The 18007-nt window shown below is 41.1% G+C and overlaps 1 protein-coding gene across 7 annotated transcripts in view; it reads right to left on the minus strand.

Annotated features, from left to right (window-relative positions):
- DPF3 (double PHD fingers 3) overlaps nucleotides 1–18007 on the minus strand; it is a 345195-nt gene that overhangs the window by 148751 nt on the left and 178437 nt on the right. For 6 of the 7 annotated variants that reach the window (XR_013160349.1, XR_013160350.1, XM_077122963.1 and 3 more), the window contains one exon: nucleotides 6001–6161. Coding sequence is in view for 5 of the 7 variants with exons in the window: in XM_077122960.1 (XP_076979075.1) it covers nucleotides 6001–6161 (161 nt within the window). In the remaining 2 variants the exon portion in view is untranslated. Of the gene's footprint in view, nucleotides 1–6000; nucleotides 6162–15389; nucleotides 15490–18007 lie in introns of those variants that run through there. The other variant, XM_077122964.1, reaches the window with a different exon arrangement.

Raw genomic sequence — 18007 nt, forward strand, 5'->3', positions numbered from 1 at the left:
ACCAGCCAGCAACCTTTGGAGATTCCTGACAGCAGGGAAGGACCACAGAATGACGAGAGCCATGAGGAGAACTTGCGCAGCCAGAAACCTTTGGAGATGAAGAATGAAAATGCCCCCTGGGGCGCTTCATGAAACAAGAAGCCCGATAAGAAAGCTAGCTGACTTCATCATGTGTCCTTCCAGCCAAGAGAGAAAACCCTGAACATCCCTGACCTTCTTGAACCAAAGCATCTTTCCCTGGATGCCTTCAATTGGACATTTTTATAAACTTGTTTTAATTTGGAGGTTTTCACTGCCTTAGAACTGTAAACTTGTAACTTATTAAATTCCCCTTTTTAAAAAGACATTCCATTTCTGGTGTATTGCATTCCAGCAGCTACAAACTAGAACATGCACCTAGCCACAGTGCCCCCAAAATATTCGGGGCAAACATTGACATCTATTGATGGATACAAGTTGCTTCTAACTTTCAGCCATTGTGAGTGATGCTGCCTTGAACACTGGTGTACAAATATTTGTTTAAGTCCCTGCTTCCAGTTCATGTATTTTGTTATTATTTGCAATACTCTATATATAGGGTATTAAATAAACTTTATTATTAAAAGTGATTTAAAAAATAAATTGATAAATCATATTAGCAAACTGCAAAAGAAAAAACATACGATCAGCTCAATAGAAAAATTATTTGACAAAAATCCAGCATCCATTCCTGATAAAACTCAGAAAAGTAGATATAGAAAGCCATATCCTCAACCTCATGAATGTCATCTACAAAAAAAACCCTATAATTAACATCATACTTGATTAAAGAATGAATGCTTTCCTCTTAAGATCAGGAATCACTACTTCTACTCGATATTGTATGGGATATTCTAGCTAGTGCAACAGGCAAGTAAAATAAATAAAAGTCATCCAGATTGAAAAGAAGTTGTCTTTATTTCATGTTAGCAAAGAGAAATTAGAAATAAAAATCCAATTATTACAATATAAAAACTATTAAGTGCATAGGGATGAATCTGAAAAAATTTAAAAGACATGTACCCTGGAATTTAAAAACATTAATGGGAAAAATCAGACAATAAATGAAGAGATATATCATGCTTATGAGTTAGAAGATTCAGCTTAAGAGTTGTCAGTTTTCCCCAAGTTGTCCTATAGGTTCAACACAATTATGATCAAAATCCCAGCAGGTTTTTTTGTAGAAACTGACAAACTGGTTACAAAATTCATTTGAAAGTGCAAAGGATCTAGAATAGCCAAAATGACTTTGAAAAAGAGCAAAGCTGGGGAGTTAAAGACACCTGGTTTCATGACATATTATGAAATTACAGAGTTGTATTAGTAAGATAAACAAATAGATCAAAAAAACAGAATTAAGAGTTGAGAAATAAGCCCACAGGTTGTAAGTAATAGTGACATATTTTAGGTGAGTTTGACTGAAAGGGGTTGTTTAAAGTCATGTATGTCAACAATTAACACTACAATTATAAATAAGTCCTTGCATGAACTACTACAAATGTCTGACACTTGTACAGAGTTAATATTAGAGTGGTATATAGGGAAAATTTGCCTATTGTAAGCTATGGACTATATTTAACATTTAACATTAATATCTTAATATTCTTTCATCAACAGTAACAGGTATACCACCCCAATACTAGGGGTCAATAATGGAGGGGGGGGGGGTACCAAATCCCATATTATTGATAGCCCCTTCCAACAATGAAAAGTTAGAATGGGCACAGCCCAAATGCCCCTAAAGAGTAAGAGAAGGATCAAAGGTAATGGTGGAATTATACAGAGAAGGTAGGGTTTAACAAACAAGTATGAGTGTTGAATCATTATATTGATATTTCTTTTAGTCTCCAGTATCTTAGAGCAGCTAGAAGTAAACAAACAAATTGTGGAACTGTAACCCATATCAAACTTTGAAATCTGTTCTACAACTAATTGTTGTGATGTGCTTTGAAATTTATTGTTTTTTTCTGTATATATGTTACTTTTCACAAAAAAAGAAAAAAAGTTTATTGTGATGATTAAAATACATATATATATATATTCCTTCTAGCCTCCAGTGTTCTGGCCAGCTAGAAGGAAAAATCTGAGACGATGGTATGGTAATCCATGACGAACTCAGGGATCTGTCCTGCACTTACTGAAGAATGCTTTGAAGATTACTGCTTTTCTTCTTTCTTTGCTTTGGATATATATTATATTATACAATTAAAAAAAGTTTAAAATAATAATAATAACAGGGGAGATAAGGGATAGCGGTGTTTTGGATTTTCCTTTTTTTTTGTATGTTTATCTGCTATTTTTCTTTTTAAAGTAATGAAAATTGTCTAAAATTGGCTGAGATGACGATTGTACAACTAAGTGATAATACTGTGAAACACTGTATAATTTGGATGGAATATGTAATATGTGAATACATCTCAATAAGATCTACAGATTCAAAAAATAATAATAAACCACATGCAGGTGGACATCTAATTTTTGACAAGGGTACACTGGCAATTCAGTGGTGAAAGGCTAGTCTTCTCAACAAATAAACTGGAATAATTGGATAGCCATCTGCAAAAAACAAACTTTGATCCATACCTCTCACAAACTCAAAATGGATCATAGAACTAAATGTAAAAACTAAATTATAAAACTTGTAAGGACAAAAAAGAGCTAAAACCTGACTTTGGATTAGGCAACAATTTCTTAGATACAACACCAAAAGCACAATCCATAAAAGAAAAACTTGATTAACAAGATTTCATCAAAATTAAAAACATCTGCTCTTTGCAAGAGACTGTTAATACAATAAAAATACAATCCACAGACTTAGAGAAAATATTTGCAAAGCATATATCAGGTAAAGGTCTTGTATCTGGAATATATAAAGAAACTATCAAACTTCAATAACCCAAACAATTTCGGTTATGTTCACACAAAAACATGTACACAAATGATTAGAGCTACATTATTCTTATTTGCCAAAATTGGAAGCACTAAGATGTCCTTCAGTAAGTGAATAAACTATGTACATCCATATATTAGAATATTATTCAGTGATAAAAAGAAATCAGCCATCAAGTTACGAAAAGACATGGAAGAACCTTAAAGTTACAAAAAGACATGGAGGAAACTTAAAGTTGCAAAAATACATGGAGTAACCTTAAATGCATATTACTAAATGAAATAAGCCAGTCTGAAAAAGCTATATACTGTATGATTCTGACTAGATGACACTCTGGAAAAGGCAAAACTTAGACACGGTAAAAACATCAGCGGTTCTCACGTTCAGGAGAGGACTAGTTAGAGAACAGGACATTTTTAGGGCAGTAAAACTGTTTTGTACAATACTTTAATGGTGGATACATGCATTATACATTTGTCAAAACCCATAGAACCATACAGCACAAGGAGTGAACCCTAATGTGAATCATGGATTTAATAATAATATATCAATACCGGCTCATCAATTGCAGCAAATGTATCACACTAATGCAAGATGTTAATAGCATAAACTAAGTGCAGTGGAGGAGAAGGGGTGTATGGGAACTCTCTGTACTTCCTGAACAATTTTTCTGTAGCCTGAAACTGTCCTAAAAAATTAACCATTAAAATTCTAAAAAAAAGAAAAAAGAAAAGAAAAAAATCAATTAATATTAAATACCCCAAAATGGACAAAAGTTTGGATACCCTACCAAAGAAGATCTAGGGATGACAAATAGGCACATGAATAATGCTTAATACCATTATTAACAAGGGGAATGCAAATTAAAACCAAAATTAGATGCCCCTATCCTCCTATTAGAGAGGCTAAAATTAAAAGGACTAACCATAGCAAGTGTTGGTAAGGATATGGAAGAAATGGAATTCTCATACACGGCTTACACAGCTGGAGTAAATGTAAAATGGTACAGCCACTTTTGAAAACAGTTCAGTTATTTCTTCTTAAAAAGTTAAATACATACCTTCCTTATGATCTGACCATTCCATTCCTAGTTATTTACCCAGGAGGAATAGGAGTACATGTTCATATATAGACCTGTACACAAACATTCCTAACACCTTTGTTTATAATAACCAAACTGTGGAGACAAACCCAAACAAAAAGACCTAGAAACAATGACCAACCCAGCAGTAATAAGCACCACCAAGGTATGGCCTCTAAATACCATTTTCTACAAAAAGAAGCAGGGGTTCTGAGAGAAATAACTGATTCAAGGTCTGGGGCAAGAAGTGTACAAGATGAGTTTGAAACATCTTGTCCTAGTAGATTGCAACAAAGCTATCAAAAACTATTAGGAAAAAATAAACAAATAGAAATAAAAACTATTAGCGCAGTTTCAAAACCCCAGCACTGGCCAAAGACGGGACAATTAAAAATTAATATGAATAATGACTGCCATAGACTAAAATGTCCTAAATACGTTTAAGTCTATGAGCTCATGATGGTACTAAAATAAAGTAAAAAAATCACTTGTCCTGCCTTTCATATGTGAACCATACCTCACAATAGCCATACCTCACAATAACCATCATTTTAATGAGGGAAGTTTCTCTTTATAGAACAGCTAATAAATTAAGAAATAAGGTAATGATAGAATCGAATGTCACATTTTTGCAGCCCTTAGTGGAATAAAGGATCCAGGTATTTTCATCAAGGGCTCCTAACATCGGTAAAGCCAGACCGTATAGATATACACCGCTACTTCGGAATCATACTTGCCAAAAAGGGATTGAGTCTGAATCTTCTCAAATCTTCAGACCTAACTATTGACCTCCAGGAATAATATTATTGAGATACAATCAGAAAATCCAGACTCTGGGGAACCCTACAGAGCAAACAATCCCATTTCTTCAACATAGAACTTGCAAGGGAGAGAGACAGAGCAAGAAAGAGAGAGAAAGAGAGAATGAAAGAAAGAGGGGAACTACAGATTTAAAGAAACTTAAGAGACACATCAACCAATGGCAATATAGGAACCCTATATTTGGATTCTATTTGGATCCCGATTAAACAAACTACTGGGGAAATGAATGTTGACCAAATGTTTGATGATATTAAAGTCTTATTGCCAACTGTCTAAGCTTTGAGAGCAGTGTGAGTTTGTTTATTATTTTTTTAAGTCTTTACCATTTAGAGGTATATACTGAAACATTTACAGATGAAATAATAAGCTGTCTTCGGTTTATTTCAAAATAATCTGGGGTCAGGGAGGAAAGCAGTGGGTGGGTATAGATGAAATAAAATCAGCCATGAGTTGATAACTGCAGAAGCTGGGTCAGAAAAAAGATTTCTTTTTCTATTCTTCCCATTTTCGTTTGCAGTTGAAATTTTTCATAATAAAGTTTTTACTTCTTTAAATATACCCACATGGAGCTAAAAAACTATTCCTGTAGTTGCCTCCCTAGTCTCCATCCACTGGTCTGTCCTCCGGAGCTTAGAAGGCTCACATCATAATAGTAGTAATAATGATACAATGATAAGATCAGTGATAAGAGCCACCGTTTTGGGAGCACTTTAAGCTAAACACGTGCTTTTGGGGAGTATTTTCATTCAATCCTGACAAAATCTTATGAAGTAAGTACTGCTAGGATTTTACAGATGAGGAACCTGAAGGAGGGAGTTTTGGTGACAGAGCCAAGCCTCAAACTCAGAGCTGATAAAAATTTCCAGCCGATTGCCACTAAATGACACCAATACCCAAGGGTAAAAGATGTCATCTCCTCAGTCTTCCCTTCCATGGGCTAAACATTCTCAGTTCTTTTGTTCTCTCCCCTTCCCCCAATGTGGCCTCAACACCTCACACCATCCTTGTCACACCCCTGGAGTACCTTCTAGGAAAGGAGGTGCGCTTGTTGAAAGCATCTCAGGGTCCCCTTGCCGCAAGCCCTCACCCCTACCGAGCTGCAAGGGCTCCCAGATGAGCTCTGGTCCTCCTTCCAGTCCAGGAGCCAGAAACTGCACATGTCCCCAGAGGGAGGCAGAGAGGGGCTCACCTGGGCCTCGGTGCCTCTTCTCCATCCAGATGTAGCAGTTGTTCTGGGCCACCCCAGTCTGCGAGTCCAGGAAGGGAAGACGCACGCTGCGCTCTGCACACAGCCGTGAGTTATAGCTCCGACAGTGCTCAATGGCTTCCTTGTAGAACTGGTCCCCGAGCCTGCCGGGAGATGGAGAGCAGAAGAATAAGGCTAGGGGAAACCAAAACATCCCCAGAGGGAAACTGAAACATCCCCAGAGGGAAACTGATATAATCCATCCACCTCCCCAGGAGGATTTTTCCAAGGGGTGGAAGGCAACTCCATGTCAGGTCTTGGCCAGGTTCTATTTCCTATCCCAAAGTCATCGGGTAAAGTTAGACACTCCTTTAACCACGATGCTAGGACCCCAGGAATGAAACACATGTAAAAGCAGCAAGTTAATGTTTAGGACACATGAGGTCCTGCTCCAGAATGGACATAGTTGTGGAAGCACCTTCTACATGGGACCTGCTATGACATCAAACCTCCTCGTTAATTTCCCCGATTAGCCACATTTGGTTCTCAATGCAAAGGCACTCTTGAAAGAATTCAATCCACCAGCTGGATGTGCAGATTTCCACACAATAGAAGAGACACTCCACATAAACAGAGACTAGAAAGACTAAAGAAAGAGAAGGGGAATGATGATTGCAAGTGACTCTGTTCTCTCTTTTATTTTGATGTCTGTTCCTAATTTTAGATTATTAGAGAACAGGAAGAGCGAGTGCATTTCAGGAAATGTTGTTGTTAGATGAAGTCAAACCTATTTTCTTGGTAACTTCCACACTAGTGATTACTTTGAAATAGTCACAATAATGACAACAGTGGTCATGTACTTAGGACTTATTTTGTGTAAAGCAGAGAGCTAAGTATTTCCTAGACCTTCTCCGCTGAGTGCTTGAAATGTGGCTAGTCCAAACTGAAAGGGGCCATACGTGTAAAATACACACCAGAAAAACTAACTAACATAAAGAAAAAAATACGTACCAGATTTCCAAGACATTATGAAAAATAGAATGTAAAATATCTCAATATTTTTATATAGATTACATGTTGAAATGATAATATTTTGGATATGTGGGTTAAATAAAATATGTTATTAAAATTAATTTCATCCATTTCTTTTTACTTTTTTTTAATGCATCTATTAGAAATTTGTAAATTACTCATGTGACTCATGTTAGATTTCTATTGGACAGTGCTGTGCTGGATGCTGATTCATTCAGTATTTGCTGCAATCCTGTCAAATGCCTTTATTTTGTAGATGAAGAAACTAAGGTTGAGAAAAAAATAAGTAACGTCCCCAACGCACAGCCGATAAGGGATGGAATCAGACTGTGAGCGCGGGTCTGAGTTCGAAGCCCCTAGCCTTCACCCCTAGACGAAGCCCCCGCAAGTTTGCTTCCAGGGCTGCGTTCACCTCATGCTGCCTCCATCGCAGCTGGTTGCCACCCCTGCTTAACAATTCTGCCAGGACACAGACTACGTCGCACTCCTCTCGTGTCCTCAAGCACCTGGCACTTGGTTGGCACTCAGTAAGTGTAATTTATTCTGTAAAAGTAGAGCTAGGATGGGGGAGGGAAGTAAAGAAGGGCATGAGCCAATCTTTTTAAAACCACATATTAAAAAAAAAAAAAAAACACCTTTCTGATGGAAAACAAACAAAAGAAGCATTTCAATTAATAGCAGTTGAATTTTGTACTCAAAATAACTCAATGCCCTGAATTTAAAACACAAATAGAAAGATCTTTCTGGTTTGCGGGAGTCCTGACCTGATTAAGCCCAGTAAATTTTATGATCCCGAATCTTTGGTGTCCTCTGACATGGGGTAACACTATAATTTTAAAATAGTGTCTTTTCCAAAACTTGAAAATATAAAATTGATATATCTGATCAAATGTTAATCATGAAAATAACCAAGGAGAGCAAATAGTTAATGAGTAAAAGGTAGGCAAATGGTGGAGACCAATGAAGGGCTCAAGGAGACACAAAGTATGTAGATATAACAATTGTCTCCAGGTAAACCTGAGCCTCTTGAGGCAGAAGGGAAGAGACCACAGGGACTGCAGGGCAAAAGGTGACCCTAGCAGTTCATTTTGAAGCAACATTATGAATACCCCTTCATCATTCTATGAAGATCTGAGGAAGCCAAAAACTGGGAGGGAAAGTCTCTATGTTAAAAATAATGTATTTCTTAGCCAAAATATTGTAGGGAAATAAAGAAAACAAGGTCTTCAATTGATTTTCCTATACAAAAAAAAAGTCAATGCATCAGATTCTAGCAATGAGTTTAAAGGAGATTTCTTACTCTGGGAGGATACCACCATACACGCTTCTGAGGCATCATTTGGAAATTACCTGTTGTCATGCATCCCAAAGGGAACCCCTTTTGCTCCTTTTTTTTACCTCTGAGCACTCTGGTTACCATAAGGAAAGCATTATGTGTCCCAGCAGTTCCAAAACCAAACTGTAATCAAGTTATCATAGTCACACAGCAGGAAATGAATGAGGAGGGGGTGGATACAAGGCCATTAAAACACTATAAAACAGAACAGCACATAAATTGATATAATCCAAGTTGCCAACAAGGATCATGAGATTGATAAAAAAAAAAAAAAAAAAAAGTAAAGACCCATTTCCCATAAAGTGTCTGCATCTGTGTCACGCCGCCTTAAATGCCTCCTGCTAAGGCTGTAAGGCTCAGTGTGACTGAGAACTTTCACAGGTAGCTCGGCCAAGACACGATGACACAGCCTGTCCAGGGTGTCCTGGACACTGCAGCTCCTCTGCATGAAACAGCAACCAGCCATATCACATTGGCAAGCACGGACGGGACACACAACAGAGAGGTGTATGATGTGAGAAGCAGTCATCTGGCTTCCCACCATCTTTGGACAGACTGCCAAAAAAGTTAACTGTTTCAACCCCAGGCATTCTGTTGAAAAAAGAACCCATTATTTAAAAAAAAAGAAGAAAATCGTACACTTAAAACTCATCTCCTGGAGAAAACAGGGTTTCCATTTTCAAAACAAGTTCTAGAATCCAATAGAAAAGAAAATTCACAGCAAGATCACAAAGGGGACTTTTCTTGATATGGTAGTAACTCACTTCCAACAGTCTCAATCCAGAAGAGACGAAGAAGAAAGTGAACTTGCTGAAAAGAAAAAGTGATGTTGGCCAATGTGTATGCCCCACACTGAATACAGTGAGAAAGTCAAAGTGGCATGCCTTACAAAAATCAATTTTGTCTTAAATACTTTCCACTTTCATAACATGCAATGTTATTAGTAACAGTCACGCTGGGAGGAAATGTGTATTTTTAACTGTAATCTTTACATGAAGGATACCTCTCAAATTAAGTAAACAGAAAAAAATTCCTGCAGACTGGAATGACTGTATTAGAGATTGAAACTGGCAGCAAAGATGTGACATCCAACACCCCCTTCTACCATCGTCTCCAAGGAAGTCATTTTTAAACAGACCAGGCATTGTCAGAGTTTTGGAAACAAAAATTTAAAGCCACTTTCAAGATATGGGAGGAGAAAAAAGACTTTAACTTCTCTGATAAATCCAAGCAGTAGTTCTCCAAAAGTTAATTAGCCAAAATCTTAACAGGGCATGCTGCTCTCTCTAGAAGAAAATCAATGTCGGGTCTCCCTAACCCATGGAAAGCAATTTCAATAGGAGAACAGGAGAGAGGATAAATGTCCTTTTCCAAGATGGTATTTCTTAAAAAAAAAAAACAACAAAAAAAACCCCCACAATGATAGGATCCCACGGTGACGTCTAAAGTTGCAAGGGGCAGAGGGAACAGGGGAAGGCTGGCAGAGTAGATGCCTCATTTGGTGGAGGGGTGACCAACATGCCCCGGGCTGGGTCAGGCAAACAGAGGCTGCTGGATTACCAGGGAATGACAGATGTCCTAGGCTCCAAGAAGCTGGCACAAGGCAGAGTAGAATGATGTTCTCATTAACAACTGACTTCGGGCTACTCAAGGCTGCAATCAGAAACCGGAAAGGCAAGGGGAACAAATGGCTAAGCTCTCCATGAGAGCTAAGCAGGCGACGCAAAGCCTGCTGGTTGGGGCAGCTCTGGCCGCTTGTTCTGGTGGGATTTGGTGGGAGGCAAGGAAGGAGAGTCCCTCTGTGATTCCACCTAGAGTGAGGGAGTCATAAAGCTCCGAGAGCTGGGTATTTCTACAAGAGATTTCTAGTGGCCCATATTGAGCATATGGGTTGAGAGATGGATTCTAGAGGGTTAAAGAAGATAGGGGTTCCCAGCCCATGCCCCACCACCCTCCCCTCCTAAAAAAAAAAAATGTTGTGAACAAATTCTCTACAATATATATATCATATATCTGCCTCTATGTGTATGTGCAGATATACAAATAACATATATGGAGGGAGATACATTAAAAATATTTATGAGGTACAGGGTAGGAAAAAGGAGACCTCCAAAATTACATGGTTCTCTGAGCCCATCAACCCACTCCAAGACCCTCAGCTCCTCTTCTTCCTCATGCTGCCAATCTCCCTCTCTTGAGACCTCACCCACTCTCAATTCCTCAAGCACCATCTTGAGTCAACAGCCAGATCCAAATCTCCAACCCAGACACCTGGGCACCTCCTCATCACTGTCCCTCCGGTTCTGTGTTCTGACCAAGCACAGGTGTCCTGCCATACGTCACACACGGGTCCATAAGCAAAGTCCTCATCCTCTGCCAGAAGCCCCCTTCCAACCCAGAGTCTCCATTTTCCAAAGGTTTGGGGGCAGGAGGAGATGGAAAGAAACACTATTCTCACATGTCCCCGCAAGTTGTCCCCTTTTCTTCATGCCACCTGGCTCTGAGTTCTTCCACTTCTCAAGAAGTTGTCCTTTTCTCTCCATTCCTACTGTCCTGGCCCACAAGTCTCCTTTTGCTATAAAAGGAGGCGCTCAGCCCATCACTTCTATTTGTATACATAAACAGAGATAAGCAGAGATAAAGAGAAGCCCAGCCCTGCGGCAGGATTTCCGTCCCCTTCTTCCCACAGAGGGCCCTTCCTCTTTTCTGCAGGCACCTGGTTTTCAGTCTATCTCACTCAGCTACCCACATTTCCACAACCAGCCACAAACACACATTAAAGCTTATCTACGCTAATTTGCTAACTTCCCACCATTTGCATGTAAACGTGTTTAACTCTGTGGCATGGAAAGCTCTGTTTCCCATTTATGCTGTGTTTTATAAATAACTGGCAAGCTGGGAGCAATATTCGGCAAGGTGGGGGAACGTTCTTGTTTTCCTTTTTAGGAAGTTATACTATTCCTAAAGCTGTCCTTGAAAGAAAACCAGGTCAGATGTTTAGGACAGGAGGGAACCAAGGAAGATGGGTGAGAAAGGTTCTGATCCTTTTCCTCCCTTACTCTCTCCTCTTCCAACAATGATAGCATAATACTATTAGCAATGTCAATTTGAACTCAATTTGATATTTAATATTTTTCTTCCCTACTAGGCTAAAACTCCATGAGGGCAGGAACTACATCTGCAGGACCGCTGCATAGTGCCACTTAGCCTTGTGCAACAAACTTCAGTGGGTGCCATCCATATAAACTGCAACCTGAATGATACTCCTCTGGAGAGGGATGACCCAGCAGCCCCGCATGCCTGGCCTGTTCACTGATTTATCTCCAGCACACAGTAGTTATCCACTAAGTCTTTGTTGATTTGCATTCAACAACTTATAACACTCGCCTATGGTAGGCACTTAAATGAGAGCACTAAACTTTTGCCATGTGCATGTACACAATCTTCAAAGTTCCTTGCGCATATAAGTTGGTGACTGAGATGAGAAGGTTGTCTACTCACAGCTTTAGGGAAAAACTGACTATCTGCTGTCATTCTTAGGCAGCCCTCATCACCCAGCTCCGGGTTGCTGCTGCAGACACCCACGCTGCCGTCACTATAGCTCTCCTCCTACCCATCCCAGCAAAAATAAATCTCCCTTAAACCCAGTTTTTAGTCTTTCACTCTTCAATGTAGAGCCCAAGGGTAGAACTCAATGTAGAACCTATGATGCCTGAATCCCCTTGTCAGGCCGTTGAGGTCCTCTGTGAGCCAAGGTACTGGGGTAAAAGTGGAGAGAGCAGATGCTTAGAATCGGGCAATCCCAAGAGTTCAGTTCCATGACAGATTTTTTAAACAGCCCTGGGGCAAGGTACTCAGCCCCTCTGAGCCAAAGGTCTACAGTCTGCAATATGAATGAACTGCTACTTTGATGCCTGTGCGAAAATTAAGTGAGACAGAACTCTGGCAAGTAGAGGTAAATACCTATAATCAATAGTCATTCCATTCTCCTTCCCCAAAGACCAATATTTTCTGCCACCTTGTGACACTCTGTTTGAGCAGGCTGGTCCCCTCCATGGGACACACATAGACCCCACACTTACAACTGTGGTGTCTGGAGGCTGTCAGGAGTCCACCCAAACCCCTCTCCCAAGACAGGAGACACAGGGTCATAGAGGCCAAAACACTCAGGTATCAAGGAGAGCAAGTAGCTGGTGCCAAATGACCCTGGAAGTCTAAAGCCTGCCCCAAGTGCAGATGCCATGTCTGCCTTGCTTGCTGCTCTGTCCCAAATCCCTATGCAGAGCCGGCTATGATGGGTTGAATGAATGAATGCAGGAGGTCTTCCCCTGACCTCCCTGCAAATTATGACGCAGAAGCCCTGCCCCTGGATCCCAACAGGACACTTTATAGAACATGTCCTTCTTCCCTTCTGAAATCCCTACCTCCTGCCCTCCACCTGGAGGACCTTACCTTGCTCAAGGGCCAGCTCAAGTTCCGCTTCTTCCAGGATGCCCCCTCTGGTTATCCCTGCCCATAGTGCTTAGCCTCTGCCTTCTCAGAACTCCCTAATTATCTCACTTACGTTTGGCCTGTCTCCACCACTGTTCCTATCTCTCCCCACCCAACAAGACTGAAAGCTTCTTGAAGACAGTAACAAGGAGTCATAGACATCTGTGCCACCAAGCACAGGGCTGGAAATGTAAGAAGCATGCACTAAATGTAGATTGCTTCATTGAAATGTCATCCTTAGCAAACTAATGGAAGCTTCACGATTGAGAGATACTTGAGACACTCTTAACTTTCCCCATATGAACATAAGGTAAGTCTGAAGTTATCCAGCTTCTTCTCCAGGGCACAGGATTGGGCATCTGAAAACAGATACCCTTCAGGTTCAAATCCTACTGAATTTCCCCCATCACCTTAAAAAGGTCACTTCAGTTCTTGGGATTTCCAGTTTTCCAACTACAAAATTCATGGCACTCCTAACTTAATGAGAAAGTTACTGAGTACCCTACTGGGTTCTCATAAGACCCACCTCAGAAAGACTAGCTCTTCCTCTCCTGATATGGGAAACGCCCCTTTTGAACTATCAAGAATGTCACCACCCTGTTTTCCGAAAGAATGGTCTAGGGCAGTAGCTCTCAAACTTTGTGTCCAAATCAATGGAGAGTGGGGGCTGAAAAATTCTGATTCTGGAGCTTTGGGATGAGATCCAGATCCATGTTCTTGTGACAGATCCCCCAGTGATTCTGAGAAATATGAGACTCATTTATCTAAGGATAGCTCTGTAATCTCCAAAGCCAGGGCAGAACAAGAGGGCCTCATGAGGCTTTTCAACTTCCATGTTTCAATGGCAGAACTGGAAAGCCCAGTTAACCATGTTTAACCCAGCTAGTTTCCCTCCTGTTGGAAACCTTCTTTCAAGCAGCTGGCACAGATAAAGCTAGCAACACTAACATGTAGCAGACTAGTTCCACAGAAGTCCTCACCCCCAACAAAATGTCCAAGAGGCTGGTCAAGGCAAATGAGTAGAGTAGACCCCAATATCCTTAGAGCGGTCACTCTGGCTCTGACTTTCATATCATCCCAGGAAGAGCACAATGGGGACAAGGGATTTGCCTTGCAAAAACCTAATCAAAGAATTTGAGTCCTAAAACTCCCAGGACTAAAATGCTGCTCCATCTGCTGCTCAGGCCCACTAGACCCAATAAATCCCTTTTCCAGCATCACCTCCAATGAAGACTTTTCAGGGCCTTATTATGCAAAGCTGCCTAAGCAAGATGGAATTTATATTGAACCTGGCCATGATTTCTGAGCTGCCACCAGGTGCTCTGATGACATATACAACTCGAGGTTGAAGTCAAGGGGCCTCCAAGGACAGGAGGCTGGAGGAAGGTAAAAAACAGTGTGATTCCTTCGAGTGAATAATTGGGGGTGGGATGCAGGATGCTCTGGGGAGGAAGTAAACTATAGCTTCTCTTATATCCAAGGTTTGCCTTCCAGATAGGATCCAGACGTGGTAAAATAAATCTCTCTTCTGAAGGCCAAAGAATGTGTAGAATGAAACCAACTTTCAAAAGGGAAAGAAAAAAAAAAAAAAAGACCGCTTTATCGAGGGTGAATTGTACCTCGAAAGAAAACACACAAATCACAGAAACTTCATTGATCGAGAAAGTATTTTTTACTTTTCCTGATTCATAGAAGGAGTCCTTTCTGAAACCCCTGTTATGAACTGGGCACCAGTATGTTGTCCCCTGGGTATGATCACAGGTAGAAGCAGATCATTGATTAGAGACAATTCTTAAGCAAACATATCCTCAGATGCTGGGATATAAGGGCCTTGGTGTCGCCCTCCTCTAGTGAAGGGAATATCAGGTTTGGCATTTAAATCACAGCCACAAGAACACATTCTTCCGTAGTCCTCTATACAGCAGCCTAAGTGATCTTCTTAAAATGAAAATCAGACACTGACATTTTCTCCTCTAACCCCTCCTACGGTCTGTCACTGCACTCAGAATAAAATCCCAATTCCTTCCCATGATCGCAGGTCTTCTGGTTGTCTGGCCGGGCCCACCTTTGCTCCTTCATCTTGTCTCCTGCACCCCTTGCCCACTGTACACCATCCTCATGGCACTTCTTTAGGCCCCTCTAATACACCAAGATCAGTTAACCTCAGACCCTTTGCATCTGCTCTTCCCTTTACTGATACACATTTCTCCCAGATCTTCTCCTGGCTGGCTTTTCCCCAGAGGGGATTCCTTTGACCCACCCTGTCTAAAGGCACTCATTCCCACCCTACTCCAGCCCTGTACCTCACACTCTTCATTCTTTTATTTTCATAACACTAATCACTATCTAACATCTTCTCTACTTTCTCTTTGCCTGCTGATTGTCACTACACAATTAAAGGTAAGCTCCACTAGAGTAGGATCCTTATCTCCCTCATCTAGTACTATATCCCCTGCACCCAACACAGGATTTATCTCATGGGAAACACTCAAAAGATACCAGTGAATCAGTAAATAAATAGATCTAGGCCTACCTGCAATAGAGAGTTTGGATCGTGTGGGAGCCTGGCCTCCCAGAGGGCAGGAGAGTTAGTGCTGCTAGGAAACCTCAAGAGGGAATGAAAATCACACGACGTCCTCCTCACATCCAATTCTCCCTGCCCAACACGCTCTGATAGTTGGTTAAGTTACTATGCAACAATGCATATTTGAATCTTGCTCACAAATATACCCATACACCCCACAACCTGCAAATGAGGCCAGGTGGATAAATGGTGTCCCTCATGATGCCAGCTACCCCTTTCTAGACCCAAAAAGGACATTCCTGGCCAGATACTAGCCCTGCAACCAGGAATGCCACAAGATGGTTCCCAATGCACCCAACCCATTCCATTTCCCCAGAGGGGCCTGTCTCTGAATTAACCGCCTCTGCACATTCCTGCTCAGACAGCTGAGCCATGTCCTCTTCCAGAGTCCCAATCTTACGGGCAGTGCCAGGGGCAGGAGCAGGATGGGGGTGGGGAAGCACTGCTTGACGGGAAATCAATGGGAATTTGAAGGTCATCCGGAGGGCACTGTCTCCCCATCATGCACCTGCTGGGATGGGATTTGTGGTCCTGACCTTGCTTTGGGGCCTCTGCCCTCCTGTCAGAGTTGGTTAAAATCAGCCTGCAGAAGCAAACGCCCTGCAAACCGAATGCTCTCCAGGCCGTCCTTCTAAAGGACATCAGCCAAACAAAGAAGCACCGAGTCTCGTTAAACCTGAGTCTCGTTAAACCTGCCACAACGTTGAGAGTCACCCCAATTTCTCAACTGTCTCGGGTCTGTTTTTTGAGATGTGCGCTTATAAGCACATCGACAAGGACTGAACAGAGATTGACCAGGAAGCTGGTCATGTTCCCAAATTTAAATTCTCAGGTGGAAAAGTTGGAAATATCCCGGAAAACTAAATAGGCCAAACCAAAGAACTTGAGTGCACCCTAGAAATACCCCTAAATCTTCCCTCCATCATCTCAACATCCCAGGATGATAGACAAGGGATATTGAAAGCGTCACTCTGCTTAAGGGTTGTGCTAGTTTGAAATGATGTATGTCCCCTAGAAAAGCCATGTTTTAATCAAAATCCCATTTCATAAAGGCAGAATAATCCCTATTCAACACTGTATGTTTGAAACTGTAATCAGATCATCTCCCTGGAGATGTGATTTAATTAAGAGTGGTTGTTAAGCTGGATTAGGTGATGACATGTCTCCACCCATTTGGGTGGGTCTTGATTAGTTTCTGAAGTCCTATAAAAGAGGAAACATTTTGGAGATGAGAGATTCGGAAAGAGAAAACATTTTGGAGATGACAGATTCGGAGAGAGGAGAGAATTCTGCAGCACCATGAGGCAGAGAGTCCACAGCCAGCGACCTTTGGAGATGAAAAAGGAAAATGCCTCCCAGGGAACTTCATGAAACAGGAAGCCAGGAGAAGAAGCTAGCAGATGACACAGTGTTCGTCATGTGCCCTTCCAGATGAGAGACAAATGGACTGTGCTTGCCACGTACCCTTCCACTTGAGAGAGAAACCCTGAACTTCATTGGCCTTCTTGAACCAAGGTATCTTTCCCTGGATGACCTAGATTGAACATTTCTATAGACTTGTTTGAATTGGGACATTTTCTCAGCCTTAGAACTTAAACTAGCAACTTATTAAATTCCCCTTTTTAAAAGTCATTCCATTTCTGGTATGCTAACAAACTAGAACAAGGGTAGATCTACTTTCCTCACAAAAACTCTAAGGTGGCTTGATTGAATTTAGATTCAATTTTCCTTTCTCATTGTACCTATTTTCCCAAGTTCCCATCCTTCCTTTCTACCGATGCCTTCTGCCTCTGCCATCTCCTTTCCAATCTCTCCTCCTCACCAGGTGTCATTTCATACACAGGTGAGGAACAAAGCATTTTGCACAAATTGCCAATCAGAAGTCTGGACGATTATATATTTTTCTGGTATAAAAATGAAAAAAAAGGCACACTCAACATATTTATAGATGGATGGCAGGATCGACAAATAATGACATAGCTCACATTTACTGAGCATTTACCATGTGCCAGGCACTATACATGTGTTCTAAGCACTATACACGTATTTTCTCTCATCTAATCCTCACAAGAACCCCATACTATTATTTCCCCCATTTTACAGATTAGGAAACTGAGGAAAGCCAGAGAATTTTTAAGTGACTTGCCTGGGGTCATAAGTGGCGCTGCCACTGTACTCCCAGCCTCTCTTGGGGGTACCACTGCTCCTTCACAGTGAATTGTGTCTCCAGAAAAACCCGAATACTCCTTTCCTGGGAAGCACTAGTTTTCTCTAATAGTATCACCAAATTTGCTAGGTAATCTTAGCTATTTCTCTTCTTTATGCCTTGGCTTTCCAAGTAGCAGAATACTCTAGATGTTAAGTCACCTCTCAATAACTCAAGGAGCAGGTTGGTTATGGGGCTGCCTGGGAAGATTCCATTAGGGAAATACAAAATGTTATGATCCAGTTTAGAAACCAAATCCATCACGTATGTGAGCAACGGGTGAGGGACTCGGAGAGGCTCTGTGGTTCTGAACATCTACTGAAGGAAGAAAAAGAGAAATGCCAGATCATCATAAACTGAA

This window comes from Tamandua tetradactyla, chromosome 12 (assembly GCF_023851605.1).
Source record: "Tamandua tetradactyla isolate mTamTet1 chromosome 12, mTamTet1.pri, whole genome shotgun sequence".
NCBI classification, from domain to species: domain Eukaryota; kingdom Metazoa; phylum Chordata; class Mammalia; order Pilosa; family Myrmecophagidae; genus Tamandua; species Tamandua tetradactyla.